The 12,564-nt window shown below is 35.3% G+C and overlaps 1 protein-coding gene across 1 annotated transcript; it reads left to right on the top strand.

Annotated features, from left to right (window-relative positions):
* The first annotated feature begins 247 nt into the window (after positions 1–247).
* Positions 248–12,564, top strand: LOC132556559 (excitatory amino acid transporter 1-like). The gene is made up of 8 exons (XM_060220974.1): positions 248–690; positions 3,508–3,550; positions 5,204–5,291; positions 7,517–7,700; positions 8,321–8,554; positions 9,065–9,259; positions 11,038–11,172; positions 12,408–12,564. Exons 1-8 carry the CDS (start codon positions 248–250, stop codon positions 12,562–12,564), a joined length of 1,479 nt encoding a protein of 492 aa, XP_060076957.1.

Genomic DNA, 12,564 nt, shown 5'->3' with positions numbered 1-12,564 from the left:
TGGGTATACCTTGCCACTGTGTAGTTAAGGTTATTTAAAAGCAAAATATATCACACATTTTTGTCGGTCGGTAATTGAAAATAAAACAACATGAATCTTTCATTGAGAACTTCCCCTTTCTTCATACATATTCACTGAAGCATCTGTAGTGACCCGTCTTTTCTTTCCCGTCAGTCACTTTATTCGTATTTTTCTAACTTTCGCAACACAAACAATTTTAAATAATTAATGTTGTTTTACCTTTTAGATGGCTAAACGGAATACTCGGAGAAGTCGTGGACAATCTTTTGTGCATTTTATACGGAAGCATCTGCTTGTTATCCTCATGATGACTTCGATGCTGTTCGGAATCGGACTTGGCTGTCTATTAAGACTCTCGTGGTCACATTTTGAAAAAAGGAAAATTTTCTACCTGAAGTTTCCAGGAGACATAATGCTAAACACTCTACAGATGCTATCTGTTCCTCTTGTCGTCTCCAGTATTATTTCGTCTCTAGCCTCGCTCTCGATGAGGACTTCCGGTAGTATTGGACTGAAGGCACTTGTGTACTATCTTCTTACCACGGTGTGTGCTGTTATAACTGGTACTGTGGGTATAACTATTGTATCTAGTGGCACGGAAGCAACATCGGAAGCAAGAGAACTGTCCAAGGGCATCAGCCAATTAGATTCACTGCTAGATATGATGAGGTAAATATTAAAATTTTAGAATTGTTATTTGGAAGGGAAAGTTCTTATGACGATACCTGATAACGGTGTTAAGGAACGACAACTCTGGTAGAGTTTGATTGTGAAGTATAGCGTGTGGTACATATAGTGTCATTTGTAGTCTCATATTCGTTCTAGTGTTGTCGCCGAAGTCGTTTCTGCATTTTCTGACCAGTCGCTTTATCGCTTGGAAAACATTGCGACCGTGGTTACATGAATTCATAGCCGTAGATTCGACATAGCTTTATTATAGAATAGCAGGCTGGGGAATGATGCAGGTTGCTCTTTCAGTCATGCTTAAATTTCGTTAAGTGCTAATATTGCAAAAGTAACTTGTACCTTTTGGTAGACTCTGATGGCAGATGATAGTTCCCTAGTATGCATAAGCCTGCACGCAATGCCTTATTTCAACATCCATACTTCAACACCTTCAGAAATAAACTGAAATGTGAATCTTTAATTATTGAACTAATTCACCTCACCATCTAGATTTTGATATTTCATTCGGCCATTTTTGTTGCAGCACACAATTGAAATAGCTTAAAACATCGAAACATCACCACTCGATCTCTCGTTTAAATCCTATTGACATGTGTTATACACCTGTATCTGACAAAGAACGACCTGTACAGGTAGAATTGTACAAGTACATTTGTAGTGCTTTTATCATATTTTACCAGTGAAATAAAAAAAAATATATCTCATTGATGAATTGCAGACTTGCGTTAATAAAAAGAGAGCACACAGATCGACTGACAAAACTGACGAATCAGAAAGCCCGGTACAAAAATCCCACAAAACCAGACATCTGAAGGGGTTGTTTACTTGTGATACGAACTTCAATTCCACGGTAAACTTCAATTTCCATGAAAGTCAGCAAACAATGCAACGCAAATGACCTTATCAGAGATCAAATCCAACCCCAACCGAAAGTCCTGAATGTGGAGTTAACACGTTAAACATTTCAAGGAGATTCGTGTCATCAACAGCTGGCAACTGTAGGTTGCCGCCATATTTTCAGCCGCGTAGTAACTTGTCACAGGTAAACTCTCTTTGAACGCTTTATAGCAAATTTTGTCTGTTAGTGACACGAATAAATAATATTGTTGATGTGAATTTGAAAATAAATTTACATTAAAATTTATTTTTGTGCTTACATGTTTCAATGATTTAAAAATAACGGACCATATTTTGTCGCGTGCTGCAACGTTATAATGAGTGAGTAGTGTCCGCGAAAAGTCTAGACAGCTTCCTCGTTTGATATATATTCTAAACATGCCTTTACTTGTAACTTGTACGTGGGGCTCCTGTTGACGTCACCCGAATATATCCAACATTTTCAACCCTTGCTTCGTCAATTCACTTCTCTCCTGAAAAGTTTAGATTCATTTTTCCATCAGCTGTCAAAATATGTCGCTGGAAACGTGATACTACGATCAAGGACGATATAACTGTGACACGTGAAAGTTACGTAAGTTTATCATAGATTGATGTGTTTTTGATACGGCTTGTTGGGGAAAATAGTCTATTACAACCACTTATCTACCGTAGTAAACAACAGCTGTTGAATTATTTCAATTAAAGTAGTCCATCCATTACTTACATTACAAGGCTTACAGAAAGATACTTACTAATGACTTGCAGATAGAAGATTTTGTAATTTTCGAGGAATTGATATTTTTTTCCAATTAATTCTTTTTTGTTTTCTTTTTTTTTTTTTAATTAAGATATGTTAATCATACACAATATCACTGAAATTGATCATATGATTTATTACTGTCTCTGTTGAATTATATCATATTGTAATGAAAACTTTTCTAATGAAAAATTTTGTAATGAAAACTTTTGTAATGAAAAAAATTTGTAATGAAAACTTTTGTAATGAAAAATTTTGTAATGAAAACTTTTCTAATGAAAAATTTTGTGATGGAATGTTGTCTATTTTACTGAATTTTTGTCTCAAAAACTGTCGGCTTTTAAGGCATGATCTATCATTTTCATTTCTATTAGATTTTAACATGTGATTCAATACAATAAATAAACAAATATAAAATATAATTTTGCATAATTATTTAAAAATTATGGTCGATGAGATCAAACTAATCTTTTCATCTCGTCCACAAGATGTCGCACATGGAACGTGTGATAAATATCTTGTTTTCTAGTTTTGGCATGATTGTACTGCGTGTAATTTGGATGTGTATTATGCGGTGGCTATTTCAGATTTAGAGTATAGCTCTTTATTGACGAGAATATGGGATTTTAACAGTGACTTGACAGAGTTACTTCCCTTTCCGTTTGTGTTGCCTTTATTTATCATTGGTCCAATAACCGGAAACAGCAGTCTAAGGGAAAATAAATTAATTTAATTTCGAGACAAATGAAGACACCGAGGTGAAAATTTGTTTTGGTATATATGAATATTACTTGGTTATCAGAAATTGAAAGGTTATTTTCCATAAGGGAAGACAGTAACAAACACCGACGCAGAATTGTATATATATCTTGTCGTCTTCTCGCGAGAGTGATTAAAGTACATTGTAAATTACTCCTCTGACATCAAGATCTTTGTATTACCAAGACATTTAAATCCAAACCAGCCTACACCTTGCAATGTGTACTCTGTTAAAATATCATTTGTTATTCAGACTGATAAAATTACATTCTTGTATCAAAACTTGATGTTTTGAGCTACATTTATGTGAACGCTCATTAGTTGTTGTTTTTTTCAAATTGTGTAACTTGCTGTTCGCTTGTTTAGATATATGTGATATCCTCTTTATTTACATTTTCTTTCAGAAATGCTTTTCCAGCGAATCTTGTGGGAGCGACAATTTCAAAGGTAATGATTAGCTTGTGGAATAGACAGATGTCTGATTTGTTTTACCTCTGAATTAAACATATAAATATACTTAATTATATAACGATTCTATAAAAACACGCACGGGAATAGCACCTTCTAATACAAATTGGGAATAAAATATAATTGTTTCAATAAGTGAATCAGGATATCAGAAACCTGGAGAATAAAATTCTACCTCTGTCACATTTAGTGTCTACCTCTGTCACATTTAGTGTCTACCTCTGTCACATTTACTGTCTACCTCTACCATATTTAGTGTCTACCTCTACCATATTTAGAGTCTACCTCTACCATATTTAGTGTCTAACTTAACCAGTCTGAGTGTCTACCTTTTCCATATTAAGTGTCTACCTCTGTCACATTTACTGTCTACCTCTACCATATTTAGTGTCTAACTTAACCAGTCTGAGTGTCTACCTTTTCCATATTAAGTGTCTGTCTACCTCTGTCACATTTAGTGTCTACCTCTACCATATTTAGTGTCTAACTTAACCAGTCTGAGTGTCTACCTTTTCCATATTAAGTGTCTACCTCTGTCACATTTAGTGTCTACCTCTACCATATTTAGTGTCTAACTTAACCAGTCTGAGTGTCTACCTTTTCCATATTAAGTGTCTACCTCTGTCATATTTAGTGTCTACCTCTACCATATTTAGTGTCTAACTTAACCAGTCTGAGTGTCTACCTTTTCCATATTAAGTGTCTACCTCTGTCACATTTACTGTCTACCTCTACCATATTTAGTGTCTAACTTAACCAGTCTGAGTGTCTACCTTTTCCATATTAAGTGTCTACCTCTGTCACATTTAGTGTCTACCTCTACCATATTTAGTGTTTAACTTAACCAGTCTGTGTCTACCTTTTCCATATTAAGTGTCTCCCTCTGTCACATTTAGTGTCTACCTCTACCATATTTAGTGTCTAAATTAACCAGCCTGAGTGTCTACCTTTTCCATATTAAGTGTCTACCTCTGTCACATTTACTGTCTACCTCTAACATATTTAGTGTCCAACTTAACCAGTCTGAGTGTCTACCTTTTCCATATTAAGTGTCTACCTCTGTTACAATTAGTGTCTACCTCTGCCACATTTAGTGTCTACATCTACCACCTGTAGTGTCTACCTCTACCATCTGTAGTGTCTAATCCTACCATTTGTAGTGTCTAATCCTTCCACCTGTAGTGTCTTCCTCTACCACTTGTAGTGTCTAATCCTACCACCTGTAGTGTCTACCTATACCATTTGTAGTGTCTAATCCTTCCACCTGTAGTGTCTTCCTCTACCACTTGTAGTGTCTAATCCTACCACCTGTAGTGTCTACCTCTACCACTTGTAGTGTCTAATCCTACCACTTGTAGTGTCTAATCCTACCACCTGTAGTGTCTGCCTCTACCACTTGAAGTGTCTTTCTCTGCCAACTGCATTCCAAAAGTCACTGCTGAGATGCGAGAGTTACTTCCCCTTGTTCAGAAGGCGTCATAGACCTGACAGAGTCAGTAGGCTTAATGAACTCCCCCAATGAATTGTAACACATTTCAACACTGGTTTAAACTTCATCTAGGACTCGTCGCTAATACCAAGAGATAATGTATCTTTAGATGAGACTTACATTTCTCAAACATTTTTTTTCAGCAACAATCAATGCTTGTCACACACAGTGTAGAGATCGTCGATGACACAAGGTCAAACCACTCGAACGTAACTGGAGGAAACATGTCAAGTAGAACCCTTTTTACATGTTCACTATATATAACAGACACCGTCTGTTCTTCCTGTCTTCATTTTCATCTAATACTATCTAACAATATCGGATATCACCTTAATTACAGAAAAAAACTCATTTCGCGTTAAAGTAGAAAAAATCGTAGAAATATTATAATAATCATTTTTCAAAATGTCCAGTTTGCAGATCTTCATTTCCATGTTTTGCTCATCTGTTCCTTTATGTTAAGATGTCCTGGTGAGATATGAATGTAAGAAACAGCAAATCACAAAGGACCTTATATCCATCATTGTATCTGCATTATTTAGTCTAAACTATCATTAGTCATAAGTTTTCTTAAGTTATATTGTACAGGTGTGTCACTTGACGGGATAAATTTGCCAGAAAAGCAATTAAGTGGTCATGCATACGAAAAATAATTTGAGAGAGATGCATACGAAAAATAATTTGAGAGAGAGAGAGAGAGAGAGAGAGAGAGAGAGAGAGAGAGAGAGAGAGAGAGAGAGAGAGAGAGAGAGAGAGTATAAGTTTTGTATTTGTGTGGAATGGGAAACATGTGCAAAGAGAAGCAAACATGACAATTATGTGGTCAGTATATTAAGGTTGGGTATCATTAATGAATAATTCTGCTAACATCGCAAATATCAAATATCACCATATTATCAAACCCTGCTACTCTACTCTTACACTGTAAAATACCCAAATAATATACATTACACAAGTCTGATCTTTTATTGAGGAAACAAATTATCGATTCGCTAGTGTTTTTCTGTAAATGAACGTTAAATGGCACACGACAGATAACCTGTATTACAGCCTTTAGTGTGCGTTTCACGTTTTCTATGAACTATGTATAATCGTTACAAAAGCTCATCTTGGAACTACACAATGATTTCTGGCCAGTCACATATAATTGAATGAAAAATTAAGCAAATTCACTGAAACATTTAACTACGTTGCGATGAAAAAGCCTTTAATAAAAAGTGAAAAGGTCATACGTAAATCTGAATTTCTCGATGTTCCAATCACCCGATCATTTAAAAACTTATCATATCTAGTCCATTTTGATTCCTTAAATAATCGGAGTAATTCTTGATCAAGCGTAAATTGGAAATATCCGGAAAATCCAATTTGCATATTTAAATAACTCATTTAAATATGTTGTCAAGTTTGGACATAGTGACGTTTAAAATCACCCCTTTTCAAAGCAACCACTCCCCCACCGTCCTCCCTTTAGTGTTTTTCTTATATTGGTGTCATGGCGTCGTCTATGTGGCGGTTGAGTCATTTGCATACATGGTGCTGTTTCACTTAAAATTCAACACAATGAATAAATCCAACCTGTCAAGAGGTATTTATGTTTAAAATTACCAGATACGTAGAAATATTTTCGCTAAAACGCAACAATATGGTGTGATTTTGAAGTTCTGGTGTAGCGGATCTGTTTCACATACGTTCAATATACGTTACCTAGCCTTTGATACGTAATGATACCATGTAAACAAAATTAATAGAAATTTGTTAAACGGATGTGAAGATCGAAATTTAATACCACAATTTATGAAAAGCAATGCCCGACATTACTTCACTATCTGATTTCATTGATAATTTTAAATTAGTGTATTTTGAAATGAATAGATTTGAAACACCGCGATTAAAATTTGTCCTGTTATATATAAAGAAAACAAAAGCGTGCTTGATACACGTCTTCAAAAAGAAGCCAAATGTGATTTTCCTGGCTAGCCTGGCTTGTTGCATGAACAAAGATCCCAAAAAAGTGCTCTTCCTATCTATACCCCTAAACGCTTCACTGAATGCGGCCGTTCTATGTTCGTTACGGTATACTGAGGTTTTATACAATGTTGGGGGTCCCTGTTGAATGCTTGTTACTGTGTCTTCTTTTCATGGCGTTTATGAATGAATTTCCGTTATTGTCTGTACAAAACGTTAAACCATAAGAGATGTGTGATCCCAACAGTTTCCGTCTTTCAATTCTTTTATTTAACTTTTAATCAATTGCTAACAAATTGCATCCTGTCGATATAATATATGACCAAGTTAATACATGCATGTTAATTTATAAAGAATGCAGATATTTTTCAGAGTTAACTTCACCCTTTTTCAGAATTCACACACATTACCAATTCTTCTTATTCTAAGCAATATTTCGTTGGTCCATTACTTTTATTCTTTAATGCTAAGTAGTTGTTTATTTTTTACAGGAAACTTTACTATTGACGTACCAACTGTCACTACCGTTGCCGGGACCAACATGCTCGGATTAATTGTGGTCTCTATCTGTGTCGGCTGTGTACTGTCTAAAATGGAAGACAAGGCCAAACCTCTGGTAGACTTCTTTCAGTGCCTGTACCAAGTCATGATACGGTTAATCATGATATTTATATGGTAGTATTTTCTGTTTGATATACTAAGATGATGCCTACAAACATATTGATAATATGTACTGCCCTGAACACATAAGATAAATGATACTGATGTTATATGCCTATTACAAGGATAACTAACACAGGCGAACACCAGATCTTCAAAATGCATGACATATTGATGAAAATTCAGGTGAATGATAATGATGTAACTTACAAGCCATATCGTCAATATGGCAGCATGAGACTTACATTTTTTTTACATTCATTGGTTTGTAAACCACATTGCTTCTCTACATATTTAATGTTGAATATGTAGGTAAGCCAAATAGCTGATTCCCTATTCATATCTTAATTTTTCCCCTCAGTTAGTCGTTTTAGTGTTCCTTCATTGAAGAAAACGGAAAATAACGCTTATAAACACACATCGTACTGGATCAGGGTACTATAAACAATATAGCTTTTTTTCGCGATAATACCTGGCTGCCACTAAACATAATCCTACACCAGCCATATTTGCAGTTTACGTTTTTGAAGAATAAAGTGCAATGGGAGTCCTAAGTTCATCAGAGTGGTTTGCAGTGCAAATTTAGATATTATGTTCATAAGCATTTGCCTTGACGTTTATCTTGATTTTCACAGGTTTACCCCTGTTGGACTAATGTTCCTGGTAGCTACAGCTGTAGTACAGATAGAGCGACCAATGGCAGTTCTGAAAGAACTATCTATCTTCATTCCAGCTGTGATAATTTGTCTTTTGTTGCATGGCTTTGTTACGATACCGACTGCGTATTTCTTGATGGTCAGAAAAAATCCTTATACATTCATTAACAACATGTCCAAGGCACTCGTGACTGCTTTCGGATCATCCTCGAGGTATGAATGACATTTGTCATCACAATCATTAAATTGTAAATTTTGCTTTTATTATTATTGATGATGTAAGCACTGTCTGATTCTGAATAGTGTCAAATTGAAAATCTAGTCTATAACACTGACCTCAGATGCTTACCACCTCCCTAACAACCGTCATCCTTAATTATCACTTTTTGGCACATTTAGTTTGTTTTTATTTTCAATTTGTCAATTCCTATGTTCATAAATCAAAATTTCTATCAAACAGATTACAAACCATCTTGGAATCATCTTTGCTGTTTCCTTTGACTTGAGCCAATAGAAGGAAAAGGATAATTCCTGTACGGTGTCGGGTCAGAAAATCAATTAGTCTTCGGTATATTGGTTTATGTAAAACGTTATAGTAGGCTAATGTGAATCCACTAGAGCCATATTTTTAGCATCTTTGAAAATCAATATCAGACATGAAGATATATTATTGTGTCACTGGTGAAGATTTCCTTTTCACGATGCATGTCTTTCTTGTTATAGTGCGGCAGCTCTGCCCTTCACAATGGACTGTCTGATAAACAAGAACAGGGTCAACAGTCGTGTCGTTAACTTCATTGCTCCGATAGGGGCCACCATCAACATGGACGGAACAGCTCTGTATATTCCAATGCTGATCATTTTTATTTCCAATCGTCTAGGACTGGTTTTAGATCCCGCCCGCTATGTTGTTATTGGGTGAGTCGGAGTTCAAAACAAAACATTGATTAATTTTGACTTATTGTCTATTAAATAATATCACTAATTATCTTTTGGATCTAACATATGAATATATTTTTAAACATCAAAGCAAAATTTTACATATTTTTCCAATATTAGTGTAAAACCCTTTTCGAAAATGAAACTGAAAAGACAAGTAAAGAAAGAGAGAGAGAGAGAGAGAGAGAGAGAGAGAGAGAGAGAGAGAGAGAGAGAGAGAGAGAGAGAGAGAGAGAGAGAGAGAGAGAGAGAGAGAGAGTGAGTGTGTGAGAGAGAGAGAGGTGTCAAAAACATATATCAGTTTTTTAAATGAAAATTATTATATTTTATACATAAACTACTATACTTGAAATTAACAATCACTTTTGTCGTTCCCTGCAGCCCTACAATATGTCATGGCAAAATTGAAAGTTTCATGTGCGACACATTGTGGGCAAGACGAAAAGCCTAGTTTGATATCGGGGTCGCATTACGGTATATTATTATGGCTTTGAAGTTGGGTGTCGCTCCTTCGAAATCTTTGATGGAGCGTGTCAGTCTGTGATTGGTCAGGTATTTCCCTGGAACCAATTAAATTACTTTGCTGGTGCCCTTAATTTCGCTATGACAGGGGTGCAGATACCGAAGGTGATTGTAATCCATGGAGTATCGAGGATATTAGGATGGAGGCGATTTTAGTCAAGAATACACGATCAAGTGTTTCTTTAAGTTTAGTCTGGAATATGCCCTTTAAACTTCACCGTCTGGCAGTATAGAGATAATCTTTTTTCGTAATAAGAATATTTGCAGAATTTGAAAACAATAACAGATTTGAATTTCCTTCTTCCAGACACATTTTCTCCTGTCGATTTTTGAGCTGTTGAGTATTATATAGTCAATCATGCTAGTGTTTAAATCATTACCGGAAACAAACGTGTATTCCAGACTTGTAGACCACGACTGAGTATTGGTGATATCAAGTGTCTTTCCAGCATAAAACCTTTCAGTATTTTACCTCTGTAATTTACCTCATCGTAATTCTTTTCACCATGTCTTTGTAATATGAGCTTAAAATAACTCATTACAATAATGGTCCCCTCCTCACCAAGCCTATCGCAAACGTTATACAGCTTATCGATAGTATCACGATAATCACTCTCATTAGAGGAGGATGACGAAAACCACAGCTTATACGGAGTCTGATACTTACGACTCTGACATTACCTTTACTATGTAGCGGCGTAGCCGTCAGACGCGACTCCAAATGTTATTTGCATTATCAGAAATCCGGCTATCGTATCTTGTTTATGACTTAAAATGCGTGTTTATGAAACCAAAACAGCTTACTTGTTGAGGAAGTAACCAGTGTTTACCCACAACAGCCACGTCAACTTCTGTTATCGTTTCACACAAATATGGCCCCCTCATCTTCCATGCCTGTAATATCATCTGAGATAAACAAGACATTTATAACAGCACAACTATTAAAACACAGATTTTGATACTAGTATCCATACCACTCGTTTCTAATATCAGAAACCGCCAACCGTTACTATGACAAGATATAAGTCTTTCTAATTCCGGCTAAAGAGATGCAAAGAATGAGAACAACCTTCGCAATCCCATTATCTCCTATTAAAAAATTATCAATTTTATCCAGTCATTGAAAAGTCAATGATATTAAATGTATTTTGGGATGGTGAAATATACTATATTGTTCAGTTACCAATATACATTAAAAAAAAAGAAAGACAAAAATATTCTCTTTCTTTTGATAGAATGTCGGCCATCGGGATGTCAGTAGGGGCAGCTGCCATTCCAGCGGCAGGTTTCATGTTTATGACAGTGGCTGCCCTGGCGGTTGGACTTCCTATCGAACAAGTCCTTCTTACTGCCCCTGTCGACTGGATTTTGTAAGTAAGAAATGGTTAACCGTTATAATATAACTACGGTAACCAGATGTAACAACAATCTAAATGAGATATTAATGTGCCTCTGGCCGATATTACAGGTCAAATAGTTTTATTGCTCCAGTTATAACTATACTGCTTAAACTCCAAAACAAAGTTATTCAGACATGTTAGTCATGCATTGTTCCATCCATACAGTGTGGCAATTCGCAAATCATTATAATATCTTAAGGTGAACATCATGAATATCTACACAAGGAACGGTAACTCCATCTAAAAGTTCTAAGATGATGCCACAGATAATTATATGTAACAGCCGTTCAATTCCTGTGTAGCAATTTACAGCTAACAGGTATAAGTATTGATAAGTATAATGAGTGTACGGATATGTAAGAGTATTACTGGATTGATTTTATCAATAATTTTGATATGGAATAGTTGATAATCGGAAATAAATTGTACTTATGTGATCTTTTCACACACGTATAAGTGAAGTTACACTCCTAGGCAATAAAAAAGAGCAGAACTATATTGTAAAGACATACAGTATGTACAAATGTATACAAATAAATAAGTTTTGTACGTATTTGTTCAAGAAAGGTAAACAATGACACTTTACTCGATGTGAATGACAATGTTAAATGGTTGCCGGATAAACAAAATACACGTTTAGTATCTTACAATACAACGTTTATCTTCTGGCTCAGAATAGAAAGTCGACGAAGGCTTGTCAAAAGGTTATGTTCTCGTTTTTACTTACTTCACCGAAAATAAGCCTTGTTGATAGGAACAAGGATTTCGTATTCGGAGGAGATACACCGAATGTTAGTTATTTGATACAATGTAATAATTGAAAGCTCTATATTAACACTTTACATCTCCAAAAATCAATGATTATATTTGTTTTTATATTCTTACAGTTCTTGCATGGACTAGAATAGAAAAATAATATGTGATCTCTCTTCAATTTCTGTGCAATGATATATTTTTTAAAGCTACGAAATACATGGATTTCATTTGAGTCTCATCTATAAAGCATAAGACGCTTACTCTTCCGAAATACCTGGTGCTATTCTCCTTGTACATTTTGCAGTACCCGTGTTAATATTTCTTTCGTTCATATTTTTGTTTATTGAATTTGAGTTTAGGTTATGATTACATTGCCATGTTGGTATAATTATATATGTGTATTCAAATATATATTGATGCAGAAATACAGTCTATTCTTTTATCAATAGTGAAAGATTTCGGACGATGGTAAACGTCTTAGGAGATTCGTTTGGAGCCGGCATTGTTGATCATTTGAGTTCTTCAGTACAATCACCCGATTGTGTAGAAATGACGCACAGTGCATCAAATAGTCAGGAGGAGGATGAGAAAGACAATCTAGTTTGA

This window comes from Ylistrum balloti, unplaced genomic scaffold (genome assembly GCF_031769215.1).
Source record: "Ylistrum balloti isolate Yb309-2 unplaced genomic scaffold, AGI_CSIRO_Ybal_v1 Utg369650, whole genome shotgun sequence".
Classification (NCBI taxonomy): Eukaryota; Metazoa; Mollusca; class Bivalvia; order Pectinida; family Pectinidae; genus Ylistrum; species Ylistrum balloti.
Note: the sequence above shows the minus strand (reverse complement) of the source record. Positions and strands in the feature narration are given on the sequence as shown.